The 16947-nt window shown below is 42.1% G+C and overlaps 1 protein-coding gene across 1 annotated transcript; it reads left to right on the forward strand.

Annotated features, from left to right (window-relative positions):
- The first annotated feature begins 634 nt into the window (after positions 1 to 634).
- Positions 635 to 13697, forward strand: LOC311124704 (uncharacterized protein). Its single transcript, XM_084198809.1, has 3 exons — positions 635 to 680; positions 11096 to 11525; positions 11685 to 13697. The coding sequence occupies exons 2-3, from the start codon at positions 11102 to 11104 to the stop codon at positions 12875 to 12877; spliced, it is 1617 nt and encodes a 538-aa protein (XP_084054935.1). The 5' UTR covers positions 635 to 680; positions 11096 to 11101; the 3' UTR covers positions 12878 to 13697.
- Positions 13698 to 16947: the final 3250 nt, after the last annotated feature.

Raw genomic sequence — 16947 nt, forward strand, 5'->3', positions numbered from 1 at the left:
TATAGAAGCAGGACCTACAGAAGTTGAACTGTAACCTCTATGTCTGTCTAACATAGACTATGTATGTATAGATACTATCTTGTGTGTAATGTATGTCATTTTCAATAGAATGGATCGGCTCTATTTTCACATTATAACCTCATTGTATCTTTCTAACTTCTTGAGAAGTCCCTGATTTATATTGGAACAAAAATATGACATTCCATTACTGTTGTCATCCTTGTTAATTATGTTTTTTTGGGAATCATTCAAGATACCTGTTTTGGTCAACAAGATAAAATATATTGTTATGATTATTCAACCTGAAAGAAAAACACCAGTGAAATTGAGATGAATGCAATGTCTAGTCGCTCCGTTCAACCACAAGATGGAACTATCGACCTGTAATCAATTAAAAACAGCTTGAGTAAAGAAGTTGCTTTCAGTGTGGAACCGTGATTAACTGCCAAAAGGATCTTCAATCCAATTAACATATGATCTGAGATGAAAACCTCCAAAACAACTGGGTAAAATATAATGTTATCCTATTCATAAAGAAAGATTATCAGATTAAATGAAGTTGCGCATCTAGCGCAGTCACGACGGTCTTGAGCACATATATATATTCTCGCGGTGACAGCGCAAATCTCGTTTTGTTAAACGAGGGCATACAACAACAGCTGTCAAAATCAAGTATCAAGGTAAGATCAAGCTTTCCAACATATTGTAGAACGTTTCGAAACACAAAACATAATTTAGTAGTCCGATTATTTGTCCACGTTCACCCGATCAACATGGATTAGCCTTTTGATCTAGCTAGCTTGCTAACTAGCCATTAGGAAACACCTAGTTAGCTAACTACAGTAGCTATCATAGCAAAAAAGTATGTTGATTTTCAAGACACTAAGTTGTGAATGACCATATTATTTGTTATCAAAACAATGTGAAATATATGAAGTGTGAATCGTTCATCTTTCGTTCATCTTTTTAGTAAATTAGCATCGCTAACTAGCTAGGCCGTTAGGTAGCTAAGGTGGCTAGCTAACTTCATTTTCAGTAATCATTACTGTAGTCATTTAGTGATTACAAATCAAATGTCAGTTTTAGATCTTGTTCGCTTTAAACCTCATTGCTTGTAATGTAGTGAGCTGGATATCGTCCCATCCTAGTCAGAAGGTTGACAGTAAAATAACAACATAGTTTAATAACTAACTCAAGATAGACCACAGCCTGTCGTTTCCAATGAGCTACAGTGGTCCTCTGTAGCTCAGCTGGTAGAGCACGGCGCTTGTAACGCCAAGGTAGTGGGTTCGATCCCCGGGACCACCCATACACAAAAAAAATGTATGCACGCATGACTGTAAGTTGCTTTGGATAAAAGCGTCTGCTAAATTGCATATTATTATTATTATTATTATATTATTATTATAACAAATTAATCATAGTTGGGGGAACAAGCAAGCAGTTGGGCAGAGCCAAGCACCAGCTAGCGAGATCCTATTGGCGCATTCTGGCATATATTTGCATATTTCTGTTAGGGAACGCCTAGTCTATGATGTGCGCGTTTGCAATAATCAGTTCGCCCTTCCACTCCTTCTAAACAACGCCATTTTTTTTACAAACTTTGGTAAAGTGTAAATTCTACAAGACTTAGTCCACTCTGTTCGTAACATATTTTAGTTTTGGGAACAGAGAACTGTATTGCGTTCAAATGTTTAATCGATGAGAAAATTAGCAGAATGTTGGACAAAATCCATCTTGCACAATCTTCTCCCACTGCCTGGCCTGGGCTTCCTCTCATCACCATATTTGGTGGAAAAGCCAACCGGAAGCTTCAGATTTATACATCCAGTGAAACATCTGTCTCATTGTTCTATCTGTGGTAAAATTTGTCAGTAAGCTGAAGCTATAATAGCCCAATAATGGACTAGTATTCTGCCAGCTGCACAAATGTCACTTTCGTATGGTAATGAGGAAACCTTCCAAATAAACCTTCGACTTTTATTGTGCCAACATAGTAATTTATTAGTAAACATATTTTAAGACCAATAATGACAAAATACAATGTTGACACTGGTATGTTGAGAATATTGGACTGTAGAGAGAACTTTTCTACCTGTCTCAGCTAAAGTGAGATGGAAAATACGCAGTAGGGTCTCTGCTAACCAAAGATGTGTAGTTTTGGAGGAGGACTGTGTCCTACATATCCAGCATCACTTTGTTCTCCACACCTTCCATAGTCCCCAATGCAATACGCTGTAATAGATAGATGCAGCGCTCCTAGTGGCCGGGGACTTTAATGCAGGGACACTTAAATCCGTTCTACCTAATTTCTACCAGCATGTTAAATGTGCAACCAGAGAAAAAAAACTCTAGACCACCTTTACTCCACACACAGAGACGCATACAAAGCTCTCCCTCGCCCTCCATTTGGCAAATCTGACCATAACTCTATCCTCCTGATTCCTGCTTATAAGCAAAAATTAAAGCAGGAAGCACCAGTGACTCGGTTAATAAAAAAGTGGTCAGATGACGCAGATGCTAAGCTACAGGACTGTTTTGCTAGCACAGACTGGAACATGTTCCGGGATTCTTCAGACAGCATTGAGGAGTACACCACAACAGTCACTGGCTTCATCAATAAGTGCATCGATGATGTCGTCCCCACAGTGACCGTACGTACATACCCCAACCAGAAGCCATGGATTACAGGAAACATACGCACTGAGCTAAAGGGTAGAGCTGCCGCCTTCAAGGAACGGGACTCTAACCCGGACGCTTATAAGAAATCCCGCTATGCCCTCCGACGAACCATCAAACAGGCAAAGAGTCAATACAGGTACAATAATCGTACTACACTGGCTCTGACGCTCGTCGGATGTGGCAGGGCTTGAAAACTATTACAGACTACAAAGGGAAGCACAGCCGCGAGCTGCCCAGTGACACAAGCCTACCAGACGAGCTAAACCACTTCTATGCTCGCTTCGAGGCAAGCAACACTGAAGCATGCATGAGAGCACCAGCTGTTCCGGATGACTATGTGATCACGCTCTCAGTAGCCGATGTGAGTAAGACTTTTAAGCAGGTCAACATTCACAAGGCCGCAGGGCCAGACGGATTACCAGGACGTGTACTCCGAGCATGTGCTGACCAACTGGCAAGTGTCTTCACTGACATTTTCAACATGTCCCTGACTGAGTCTGTAATACCAACATGTTTCAAGCAGACCACCATAGTCCCGTGCCCAAGGACTCTAAGATAACCTGCCTAAATGACTACCGACCCGTAGCACTGACGTCTGTAGCCATGAAGTGCTTTGAAAGGCTGGTGATGGCTCACATCAACAGCATTATCCCAGAAACCCTAGACCCACTCCAATTTGCATACCGCCCCAACAGATCCACAGATGATGCAATCTCTATTGCACTCCACACTGCCCTTTCCCACCTGGACAAGAGGAACACCTACGTGAGAATGCTATTCATTGACTACAGCTCAGCATTCAACACCATAGTGCCCTCTAAGCTCATCACTAAGCTAAGGATCCTGGGACTAAACACCTCCCTCTGCAACTGGATCCTGGACTTCCTGACGGGCCGCCCCCAGGTGGTAAGGGTAGGTAACAACACATCTGCCACACTGATCCTCAACACGGGGGCCCCTCAGGGGTGCGTGCTCAGTCCCCTCCTGTACTCTCTGTTCACCCATGACTGCATGGCCAGGCACGACTCCAACACCATCATTAAGTTTGCAGACGACACAACAGTGGTAGGCCTGATCACCGACAACGATGAGACAGCCTATAGGGAGGAGGTCAGAGACCTGGCCGTGTGGTGCCAGGACAACAACTTCTCCCTCAACGTGACCAAGACAAAGGAGATGATTGTGGACTACAGGAAAAAAAAGAGGACTGAGCACGCCCCCATTCTCATCGACGGGGCTGTAGTGGAACAGGTTGAGAGCTTCAAGTTCCTTGGTGTCCACATCACCAGCGAACTATCATGGTCCAAACACACCAAGACAGTCGTGAAGAGGGCACGACAAAGCCTATTCCCCCTCAGGAGACTGAAAAGATTTGGCATGGGTCCTCAGATCCTCAAAAAATTATTCAGCTGCACCATCGAGAGCATCCTGACTGGTTGCATCACCGCCTGGTATGGCAACTGCTTGGCCTCCGACCGCAAGGCACTACAGAGGGTAGTGCGTACGGCTCAGTACATCACTGGGGCCAAGCTTCCTGCCATCCAGGACCTCTATACCAGGCGTTGTCAGAGGAAGGCCCTCAAAATTGTCAAAGACTCCAGCCACCCTAGTCATAGACTGTTCTCCCTGCTACCGCACGGCAAGCGGTACCGGAGTGCCAAGTCTAGGTCCAAAAGACTTCTCAACAGCTTTTACCCCCAAGCCATAAGACTCCTGAACAGCTAATCATGGCTACCCGGACTATTTGCACTGCCCCCCCACCCCATCCTTTTTACGCTGCTGCTACTCTGTTAATTATTTATGCATAGTCACTTTAACTCTACCCACATGTACATATTACTTCAATTATCTCAACTAGCCGGTGCCCCCGCACATTGACTCTGCACCGGTACCCCCCTGTATATATAGCCTCCCTACTGTTATTTTATTTTACTTCTGCTCTTTTTTTCTCAACACTTTTTTTGTTGTTGTTTTTATTTTTACTTTTTTTGTTAAAATAAATGCACTGTTGGTTAAGGGCTGTAAGTAAGCATTTCACTGTAATGTCTGCACCTGTTGAATTCCATGTTCCTGGAGAGCTACCCTCCTGTAGGTTTTAATTCCAACCCTGTTCCTGGAGAGCTACCCTCCTGTAGGTTTTAATTCCAACCCTGTTCCTGGAGAGCGACCCTCCTGTAGGTTTTCATTCCAACCCTGTTCCTGGAGAGCTACCCTCCTGTAGGTTTTAATGCCAACCCTGTTCCTGGAGAGCTACCCTCCTGTAGGTTTTCGCTCCAACCCCGGTTGTAACTAACCTGATTCATCTTATCAACTAGTTAATTATTAGAATCGGGTGCACTAGTTTAGGGTAGCTCTCAAGGAACCGGGTTGGAGAGCTCTGGTATCTACTAACCAAATATGTGTAATTTTGGACGGGGACTGTTATAGACATACATTTAGTCCTGCATGTTATATTAATTCCAAAACAATAAATTAATGTACTGTTGTGTTGGAAAGAGAGAACACCGTAAAAAAAAGTGTTTTGCTTGTGCTGTTTGCTTCCATTGTTAAATAAAATGCCATTCCATACTAGACTTCCATGCAATCTTCCCTTCTCCTAATAGAGGTGCCAAGTACTGATTTATCGGTTGATTTGTAGAGAAGCCAACTGCTTCAAAGACACAATGATGGACTGGCATACCTGTTAACGACCTAGATTAACCTGATGGTGATGGTAATTTCACCTAAACATATTTAAATCGGCCCAAGGCCAGCCTTGACATGTGCCATAAAATGGCTCCGGTCAATCGCTTGGCCTGACAAAGAAAAAATGTTTGAGGCAGTATCCAATTATCCATAGCCTTCCAACAATTTTCTTAAATCCACATTGGTCACAATCAATCAACAGGTTTGCGTCTTGGATTCATGGATCATAAATCCCATCTCTCCAAATATTAATTTGTGAGAAAATACAAGTGATTATTATTGTCTTATTCAAAGCACAATATGAGGATTAACTTTTAGTTGAAACCAGTCTTTGACTTTACTAGGGGATCGATTGGGAAAATAATGGCTGTTTTTGAACCAGGTCATATTTCAGAGGCATCGACGAATTCATTTCATTGCAAGCATCCCAAGAAAACAAGATTAGCAAAACATGTAATACTGCTAAAAAATGTCAGTGGTCAAGCTTTAATGTCATCCATGCTCCAAAGGTTGCTTGTGAAGGGAAACAAGAAAGGCTAGTTCTCTTTTCCTACTAGCACTGACTTTGCTGATGCAGTACCTTTGGAAAGTATTCACACACCTTGACGTTTTCCACATATTTTTTTTTTACAGCCTGAATTTAAAATTGATTCAATTGAGGTTTTGTGTCACTGGCCTACACACAATACCCCATAATGTCAAAGTGGAATTATGTTTTTAAACATTTTTTTAAATGAAAAGCTGAAATGTCTTGAGTCAATAAGTATTCAACCCCTTTGTTATGGCAAGCCTAAATAAGTTCAGGAGTAAAAATGTGCTTAACAAGTCACATAATCTGTTGAATGGACTCACTCTGTAAGGTCCGTAACTAACCTGATTCATCTTATCAACTAGTTAATTATTAGAATCGGGTGCACTAGTTTAGGGTAGCTCTCAAGGAACCGGGTTGGAGAGCTCTGGTATCTACTAACCAAATATGTGTAATTTTGGACGGGGACTGTTATAGACATACATTTAGTCCTGCATGTTATATTAATTCCAAAACAATAAATTAATGTACTGTTGTGTTGGAAAGAGAGAACACCGTAAAAAAAAGTGTTTTGCTTGTGCTGTTTGCTTCCATTGTTAAATAAAATGCCATTCCATACTAGACTTCCATGCAATCTTCCCTTCTCCTAATAGAGGTGCCAAGTACTGATTTATCGGTTGATTTGTAGAGAAGCCAACTGCTTCAAAGACACAATGATGGACTGGCATACCTGTTAACGACCTAGATTAACCTGATGGTGATGGTAATTTCACCTAAACATATTTAAATCGGCCCAAGGCCAGCCTTGACATGTGCCATAAAATGGCTCCGGTCAATCGCTTGGCCTGACAAAGAAAAAATGTTTGAGGCAGTATCCAATTATCCATAGCCTTCCAACAATTTTCTTAAATCCACATTGGTCACAATCAATCAACAGGTTTGCGTCTTGGATTCATGGATCATAAATCCCATCTCTCCAAATATTAATTTGTGAGAAAATACAAGTGATTATTATTGTCTTATTCAAAGCACAATATGAGGATTAACTTTTAGTTGAAACCAGTCTTTGACTTTACTAGGGGATCGATTGGGAAAATAATGGCTGTTTTTGAACCAGGTCATATTTCAGAGGCATCGACGAATTCATTTCATTGCAAGCATCCCAAGAAAACAAGATTAGCAAAACATGTAATACTGCTAAAAAATGTCAGTGGTCAAGCTTTAATGTCATCCATGCTCCAAAGGTTGCTTGTGAAGGGAAACAAGAAAGGCTAGTTCTCTTTTCCTACTAGCACTGACTTTGCTGATGCAGTACCTTTGGAAAGTATTCACACACCTTGACGTTTTCCACATATTTTTTTTTTACAGCCTGAATTTAAAATTGATTCAATTGAGGTTTTGTGTCACTGGCCTACACACAATACCCCATAATGTCAAAGTGGAATTATGTTTTTAAACATTTTTTTAAATGAAAAGCTGAAATGTCTTGAGTCAATAAGTATTCAACCCCTTTGTTATGGCAAGCCTAAATAAGTTCAGGAGTAAAAATGTGCTTAACAAGTCACATAATCTGTTGAATGGACTCACTCTGTAAGGTCCCTCAGTCGAGCAGTGAATTTCAAACACAGATTCAACCACAAAGACCAGTGAGGTTTTCCAATGCCTCGCAAAGAAGGGCAACTATTGGTAGATGGGTAAAAAAAAAGAAAAGACATTGACTATCCCTTTGAGCATGATGAAGTTATCAATACACCCAGTCACTACAAAGATACAGGCGTCCTTCCTAACTCCGTTGCCAGAGAGGAAGGAAACCGATCAGGGATTTCACCATGAGGCCAATGGGGACTTTAAAATGGTTAGAGTTTAATGGCTGTGATAGGAGAAAACTGAGAATGGATCAACATTGTAGTTACTCTACAATACTAACCTAAATGACAGAGTGAAAAGAAGGAAGCTCGTACAGAACAAAACTGTTCCAGAACATGCATCCTGTTTGCAACAAGGCACTAAACTAAAACTGCAAAGAAATGTAGTAAAGAAATGAACTTTATGTCCTGAATACATTACATTTACATTTTAGTCATTTAGCAGACGCTCTTATCCAGAGCGACTTACAGTTAGTGAATACATTATTATAGGATCTCTAGTGGCACAGCCAGCACTGCGATGCAGTGCCTTAGACCACTGCGCCACTCGGGAGATGAATACAAAGCGTTATGTTTGGGGCAAATCCAACACATCACTGAGTACCACTCTTCATATTTTCCAAGCATGGCGGTGGCTGCATCATGTTGTGGATATGCTTGTCATCGGCAAGGACTAGGGAGTTTGTTTAGGATAAAAAGAAACGGAATAGAGCTAAGGATAGGCAAATCCTAGAGGAAAACCTGGTTCAGTCTGCTTTCCAACAGACACTGGGAGATGAATTCACCTTTCAGCAGGACAATAACCTGAAACACAAAGCCTAATATACACTGGAGTTGCTTACTAAGATGGCATTGAATGTTCCTGAGTGGCCGAGTTACAGTTTTGACTTAAAATCGGCTTGAAAATCTATAGCAAGACTTGAAAATGGCTGTCTAGCAATGATCAACAAACAACTTGACAGAGCTTGGATAATTTTAAAAAGAGTAATGTGCAAATATTGTACAATCCAGGTGTGCAAAGCTCTTAGAGACTTACCCAGAAAGACCCACAGCTGTAATCGCTGCCAAAGTGATTCTAACATGTATTGACTCAGGGGTGTGAATACTTATGTAAATGAGATATTTCTGGATTTCATTTTCAATAAATTTGCAAACATTTCTAAAAACATGTTTTCACTTTGATTATGGCGTATTGTGTGTAAATTGGTGAGGGGATTTTTTATTTATTTACCATGAATACATTCTGAAGGCACGGTAAATACTTTGTTGAGGGAAAATGTGATATGATTGTGAGGTGTTTTTGTCTCACCTAGTTATCTTATCTTAAGATGAATGCACTAATTGTAAGTCGCTTTGGATAAGAGCGTCTGCTAAAAGACTAACATGTAAAATGGAGAGAGCTGTTTACTCAATAGCTTGAATCTATCCAATCATGGACAGTTTATTAGGTACACCACCCTGTTCACGAAAATGGTTAGCTCCTACAGACAGTGAATCACGTGGCCGTGGCTTGCTATATAAAGCAGGCAGACAGGCATCGAGGCATTCAGTTACTATTCCATTGAACATTAGAATGGGCAAAACAAGTGACCTAAGCGACTTTGAGCGTGGTATGATCGTCAGTGCCAGGCGCGCCGGTTCCAGTATCTCAGAAACAGCCGGCCTCCTGGTTTTTGCATGCACCACAGTGTCTAGGGTTTACAGAGAATGGTGCAACAAACAATAAAACATCCAGTCATTTAACGCTGGATATGTACGACAGTCTCCCTCCAAAACTAACCACATTTCAGGAGACCCTATTGAGTATTTTCCATCCCACTTTAGCTGAGACCTGTAGAAACGTTTTTATTTTCTCTGCAAGCCAAAATCTGTATCCCATGTACAGTGTATTGCATAGGGGGCTATGGAGAAAGGACTCACCGGCACTCTGTATTAAACCCGTTACCCAGCACAAGAGACCCATTTTTTAAAGTTTGACAGACTATTGAATAATTCAAATAACGTATATTTTTGTATTTTATTAAAAGTGTATTTATTTAAATATTGCCTCACAATAGCTTTCCACATACCAGTATTTGTGTATACTTCTAAAAGAACTGCTGGTATAAATAATACGATATTAAAATACAATACGTCAAATTATCCATTTTATTTTTCCAAAGGTGGTTGCAAAGCTGTGAAAACGGTTGTACTGCACTAGAGTGCCAAAATAATAATCGACATTCACTAAATTGAGCATGCATGTCTTGGCAGGGGACCGTGCTGCCAGCATAATATCCTACTGCTAGGAGAACGGTAATCAATAATGGACTAAATTACGGTACGTTTCTAGAAACATAAATCCCTCTACTTTCATATCACATCAAAAATAATTACACAAATGCAAAATATACACTTACTGTACACTGTTTTAACATGGTTGCAGCTGACAGTGTTTTTCAGTGACAAGTGTGTGTCATTCGTCGTCAGTTTACCCAGGTGTTCGGAGATGCAGATAGCTAATTAGCACAGTTAGTCGACTCTGTCTCCCGTCTGTTTTCCGTAAACAACCGCTGTAACATGGACATATGGCCGTGTCTAACGTTATAACGGTGTGTAGTAATTTAACCTTTCGTTTTTCTGAAAATCATTTCTCACTGATGTGAAAGATACGTTCCTTATGTTTCCAAAACCGTACCGCGTTAACGTTTAGAGCAAGCATCAGGGCTCTTAACAAATCTACGCCGGCCAGAAGATACTATAGTCAATAGGCGCTAAAGGTAGTTAGCGTCTATTAATGGGCTAAAGCTAACTAAACTTCATTCCATGGTGAAGGAAGTTTCTGATGAACTACACCAACGGAGTTGAGCAGGGACCAGGCTTTGTGGAATTCAGCTCTGACAACATCGATTCGCCCAAGGTCAATACTTCAAAAAAATGTAGATTATGAAACGCTTACCTTGAACCTATGTTTGTCCTGTGTAGTTGCCTGCCTGCCTTTGCTGAAATCCATATTGATAATGGATTTCAGCAAACAAAGAAAGGTAGGCAACTACACAGGACAAACACAGGTACAAGGTAAGCATTTATCAATTCACATTTTTAGAAGTCGATGTAATAATAATAATAATAATATGCCATTTAGCAGACGCTTTTATCCAAAGCGACTTAGTCATGCGTGCATACATTTTTGTGTATGGGTGGTCCCGGGGATCGAACCCACTACCTTGGCGTTACAAGCGCCGTGCTCTACCAGCTGAGCTACAGAGGACCGATGAAATCGGAGCTGAATTCCACAGACCCCCGTCACTGCTTGACCCCGAGGGGAAGATTATCTCCTTCATCATGGGGTCAAGTAAACTAAAGCTAACCCAATAATAACTCCACATTGCTGAAGTTAGCTATTGTTGCCATCGCCATAGCAACGTGAGCTAGCTAGTTACATTTCTTAGCAGAGATTCCTAGTGCATGGAATATTTTGCATGGTCTAACCCTTAATTAGCAAAGCTCTTCCAGTATTTTGGGAAACTCAACCTTTCACTTGTTGTGCTTCCTTTTTTGGATCCATCTCTAGCCTTCCATGTCTGAACCCAAGTCCATGGAGTCCCTGGGTTCTGGCTGTGGTGTTCCAGCCCAGAGAAGCTCACAGTGGGGTCCAGAGATGGTCTCAGTGAAGCTGGAGGACTGCAGTCAACCACTGGAACTCAATGTGATTGTCAAAGAGGAATGGGAGGAGAGAGAAATCAAAGAGGAGAGAGCAGTCAAAGAAGAAGAAGAAGAGAGAGAAGTCAAAGAGGAGGTAGAGGAGGAGAGAGGGGTCAAAGAGGAGGTAGAGGTGGAGAGAGGAGTCAAAGAGGAGGTAGAGAGAGGGGTCAAAGAGGAGGTAGAGGAGGAGAGAGGGGTCAAAGAGGAGGAGAGAGGAGTCAAAGAAGAGGAGAACAGGGATGTGTCTACTCCAGATCTAGAGGAAGAGGAGGAAGAAGTAGATAGTATCAGTGACCCAGGTAAGTTCAGGTGTGGAGTACGGAGAGAGGTTGGTGCCTTGGCGACCACAGGGGATTCCAAAACTATTAAAGTGCTTCTGCTTGCATAAAAATGATTTTAAAGCCCCTTTCAATGTTCCCTTTCTAATTCTAACCCCATATCTGTCCATATTCTCACAGGAGAGAGCTCCAACCCAGGTTCAGACAGTGAGCCCAGTTCCACAGCATCAGGAAACCCTAAACAACACAGACAGAGGAACTCAAGACAGAAACATCACCACTGCATGGACTGCTTCACTAGTTTCTATGAGCCAGAGGAGTTGAGAAGACACACTTGTAGGCCCCACACCTGCTCAGATTGCAGAGGCAGTTTTATCTGTCCAATTCACCTCAAATCCTCACCTCAGACTCTCAAAAGAAAGAAAACGTACCCGTGTTGTCATTGTGAGAAGAGTTTTCAGACCCCAAGCAGCTTGAAGAATCACCAGCTTACTCACACAGGAAAGAAGCCTTTCCGCTGCTCCCAGTGTGGGAAGACTTTTGATTCGTCATTACATTTGAAGAGACACCAGAGAATACACACAGGGGAGAAGCCGTTCCACTGCTCCCAATGTGGGAAGGGTTTCAGTAATGAAGGAAATCGAAATAAACATCAGAAAATACACACAGGAGAGAAGCCTTACCACTGCTCTGAGTGCGGGAAGAGTTTCAATCAGTTATCACATTTAAAGGCACACCAACAAACTCACACAGGAGAGAAGCCTTTTCACTGCTCCCAGTGTGGGAAGGGTTTCAGTCTGTCATCATATCTGAAGAGGCACCAGCTAACGCACAGAGAGAAGCATTACCACTGCTCTCATTGTGGGAAGAGTTTTAAATTGGAAGGAAGCCTTAAGAGTCATCAGAGAATACACAGTGGAGAGAAGCCCCACCACTGCTCCCAATGCGGTAAGAGCTTCAATCAGGCAGGAGACCTAAAGAGACATCAGAGAATACACAGTGGAGAGAAGCCCTACCACTGCTCCCAATGTGGGAAGAGCTTTAGTCAGGCAGGACGGCTAAATGAACACCAGAAATATCACACAGGAGAGAAGCCGTACCACTGTGATCAGTGTGGGAAGAGTTTCCATCGAGTAGGACACCTAAATAACCACCAAAGAATACACACAGGGGAGAAACCGTACAGCTGTGAACAGTGTGGGAAGAGTTTCCATTGGGAAGGATACCTAAATAACCATCAGAGAATACACACAGGCGAGAAGCCTTACCACTGCTCTCAATGTGGGACGAGTTTCACCTGGTTATCGTCCCTAAAATATCACCAGTTAAAATGTCAGGGTAGTTCCACTATTACTATTATTATCCAATATTGAATTTTAAGACATATTAAATGAAGTGCCCTTTAATATAGACCACATTGTGAATTCAAATCAGGTTTTTAATATGAATAGACTTGCTAAAGTTCCAAAATTCAGCATTTTGAAATGTCCCTCTGTGTCACTTCTAGGAAGATTTTAACCCACTTCATCCCAAAATGTCTCCAAGCTTCACCATCATTGTAAAACATTGTAAAGCCCTAGTTGTTGCTTTGAGTCATTTCTGAAGATTGTTATTTATTTCATGTGGAAACATTGAACATCTAATAGTGAACTCAGAGTAAAAGCAGGTGAGCTGTTTTTTTGTGTGGTCATTTTCTGGTGTTTTGTTGTGAAAACTGAGTGGGATCCTCTGTTAGCTAGAAATGTTTTAACTATTTCTTTTTTTGTGAAGCTTGCATTCAATTGCCAATCCCTGTTGGACACAACAAGCTTCCCCCTGTCATAAGGGGTGTCATGGCTGATTTTAAGAAATCGTCAACCCTGTTACGGTCAACCCTGTTACGGTCAACCCTGTTATTTATTTTGCACTTAATCAGCACTTACTACAGTCATTTTTTTTATTTAACCGCTTGAGATGGGAACACCTGTTTTTATTAAGTTGAACATGTGCTCTTTATGACAGAAAGTTACAATTATGTGAAATCCAGCGTTTTTTTAAAACCAATTTGCACTTCACAAAAGGTACCAAATTGGTGGAACGACCAATTACATCCCTGCCTCTTCAAATCAAATCGTTATTTGTCACATGCACCGAATACAACAGGTGTAGGACCTTAAAGTGAAATGCTTACTTACAAGCCCTTAACTAACAACAGAGTTCAAGAAAGAGTTGAAAAAATATTTACTAAAGTAAAACATTTAATAAAAAGTAACACAAAATTATAACTGGTACCGAGTCAATGTGCGGGGGTACAGGTTAGTCGAGGTAATTTGTACATACATGTAGGTAGGGGTAAAGTGACTATGCATAGATAATAAACAGCGAGTAGCAGCAGTGTAAACATGTAAATAGTCCGGGTGGCCATTTGATTAATTGTTCAGCTGTCTTATGGCTTGGGGGTAGAAGATGTTAAGGAGCCTTTTGAACCTAGACTTGGCGCTCCGGTACCACTTGCCGTGCGGTAGCAGAGAGTAGAGTCTGTGATTTGGGTGACTGGAGTCTTTGACAATTCTTTGGGCCTTCCTCTGACACCGCCTAGTATAGAGGTCCTGGATGGCAGGAAGCTTGGCCCCAGTGATGTACTGGGCCGTACGCACTACCCTCTGTAGTGCCTTACGGTCGGATGCCGAGAACTTGCCATACCAGGCGGTGACATAACCGGTCAGGATGCTCTCGATGGTGCAGCTGTATAACTTTTTGAGGATCTGGGGACCCATGTCAAATCTTTTCAGTCTCCTGAGGGGGAAAAGGTGTTGTCGTGAAGAGGGCACGACTGTCTTGGTGTGTTTGGACCATGATAGTTTGTTGGTGATGTGGACACCAAGGAACTTGAAACTCTCGACCCGCTCCACTACAGCCCCGACGATGTTAATGGGGGCCTGTTCGGCCCTCCTTTTCCTGTACTCCCCGATCCTTTGTCTTGCTCACATTGAGGGAGAGGTTGTTGTCCTGGCACCACACTGCCAGGTCTCAGCCTATAGCGAGGAGGTCAGTCTCATCGTTGTCTGTGATCAGGCCTACCACTGTTGTGTCGTCAGCAAACGTAATGATGGTGTTGGAGTCGTGCTTGGCTACACAGTCGTGTGTGAACAGGGAGTACAGAAGGGGGCTAAGTACGCACCCCTGAGGGGCCCCAGTATTGAGAATCAGCGTGGCAGATGTGTTGTTGCCTACCCTTACCACCAGGGGGCAGCCCGTCAGGAAGTCCAGGATCCAGAGGTAGGTGTTTAGTTCCAGGGTCCTTAGCTTAGTTATGAGCTTTGTGGGCACTATGGTGTTGAATGCTGAGCTGTAGTCAATGAACAGCATTCTCACATAGGTGTTCTTCTTTTGTCCAGGTGGGAAAGTGCAGTGCGGAGTGTGATTGAGATTGCGTCATCTGTGGATCTGTTGGGGTGGTATGCGAATTGGACTGGGTCTAGGGTTTCCGGGATGATGGTGTTGACGTGAGCCATGACCAGCCTTTCAAAGCACTCTTGGCAGTGTTCTGCCGCATCAGAAGAAAGTTAACTTCAGACCCAGATGTGAAAGTAGATTTTATTACTTGGTGGTACAGACCTATCTGTGCACACGCTTGAGTGAGTGTACAAACATTTTTTGATGGACCTAATTAGTAAAGATACGTATTTTTAATTTTAACCCTCCACTACACACATTATGATAGAACCATGCAACAAAAATGTTGAGGCCATTTTAAGTGAGAAAAACGAATTCAATATTCTTTTTTTGTATATGTTGCCATATGGCAAAACTGTGCGACAACGGTAACAATACGGAAGTACTAAAAACAATAAGTGATTTCCTAAAATCAAGAACATTTTATTTCTGTAACTGTTGATTGTCTTATTTGAAACTAATAAATGTGTAAAAAACAACAAACAATGTGGTTTTCTAATAGAAATTAGGTGAATTATAATTATTGTTTTTATTCCTTCACACTGTCTAAAATTGTTTTTTTGTAAAAAGTTTACTCTGGCCATATTTTATTTGTAAGTAAATATAATAATAATACAAATATTAAACAATTGTTTTATCCACGCATATATAACTAATATTGTTTAGCCATAATGTTATTTTACAAAAATATGTTTAACTCATATTAGTCATGTCAATATTACAGAAAAAAAAACAGAACATTATGATTGCACTGTCTTTTCTCTACAATAAGCCGCCTCCAACATCGTTTTAGAGAATTTGGTAGTACGTCCAACTTGCCTCACAACCACAGACCACGTGTAACAACGCCAGCCCAGGAACTCCACATTCGGCTTCTTCACCTGCGGTATTGTCTGAGACCAGCCACCCGGGCAGCTGATGAAACTGAGTATTTCTGTCTGTAATAAACCCTTTTGTGGGGAAAAACTCATTCTTATTGGCTGGGTCTAGCTCCCCAGTGGGTGGGCCTGGCTCCCAAGTAACTCAGTAAAATCGTTAATTATTGCATGTTGCGTTTATATTTTTGTTCAGTATATTTGTCGGGGACAGAACAATTTAAACATACGATTCAAAACATGATCTCTCTTCTGTTCTTCTCCACCACCTTTTCTCTCTCTGTCCTTGGTTGCAACGCTCACTACTGAGTTCCAAACTGCCTCTGGAACGTCAGCACAATAACTGTTCGTCGAGAGCTTCATGAAATGGCAGAGCAGCCTAAGATCACCATGCGCAATGCCAAGCGTCGGCTGGAGTGGCGTAAACCTCGCCGCCATTGGACTCTGGAGCAGTGGAAACTCATTCTCTGAAGTGATGAATCACGCAACACCATCTGGCAGTCCGACTGATGAATCTGGGTTTGGCGGATGCCAGGAGAACGCTACCTGCCCAAATGGATAGTGCCAACTGTAAAGTTTGGTGGAGGAGGAATAATGGTCTAGAGCTGTTTTTCATGGTTCGGGCTAGGCCTCTTAGTTCCAGTGAAGGGAAATCTTAATGCTACAGCATCAAATTACATTCTAGACAATTATGTGCTTCCAACTTTGTGGCAACAGTTTGGGGAAGGCCCTTTCCTGTTTCAGAATGACAATGCCCCCGTGCACAAAGCGAGGTCCACACAGAAATGGTTTGTCAAGATGGGTGTGGAAGAACTTGACTGGCCTGCACAGAGCCCTGACCTCAACCCCATCTAACACCTTTGGGATGAATTGGAACGCTGACTGCGAGCCAGGACTAATCGTCCAAAATCAGTACCCGACCTCACTAATGCTCTTGTGGCTGAATGGAGGCAAGTCCCCGCAGCAATGTTCCAACATCTAGTGGAAAGCCTTCCCAGAAGAGTGGAGGCTGTTATAACAGCAAAGGGGGGACCAACTCCATATTAATGCCCATGATTTTGGAATGAGATGTTCGACGAGCAGGTGTCCACATACTTGGTCATGTAGTGTATATAAACAGAATCAAACAAGAT

This window comes from Coregonus lavaretus (assembly GCF_964263955.1).
Source record: "Coregonus lavaretus genome assembly, contig: HAP1_SCAFFOLD_79, whole genome shotgun sequence".
NCBI lineage: Eukaryota > Metazoa > Chordata > Actinopteri > Salmoniformes > Salmonidae > Coregonus > Coregonus lavaretus.

What these genes read in the sequence shown, in the direction of transcription:
- LOC311124704 (XM_084198809.1), top strand. Translation starts at nt 11,102, where the DNA reads ATGTCTGAACCCAAGTCCATGGAGTCCCTGGGTTCTGGCTGTGGTGTT. An exon ending in AGATAGTATCAGTGACCCAG is followed by an intron (nt 11,526 to 11,684) that starts GTAAGTTCAGGT and finishes ATATTCTCACAG; the next exon opens with GAGAGAGCTCCAACCCAGGT.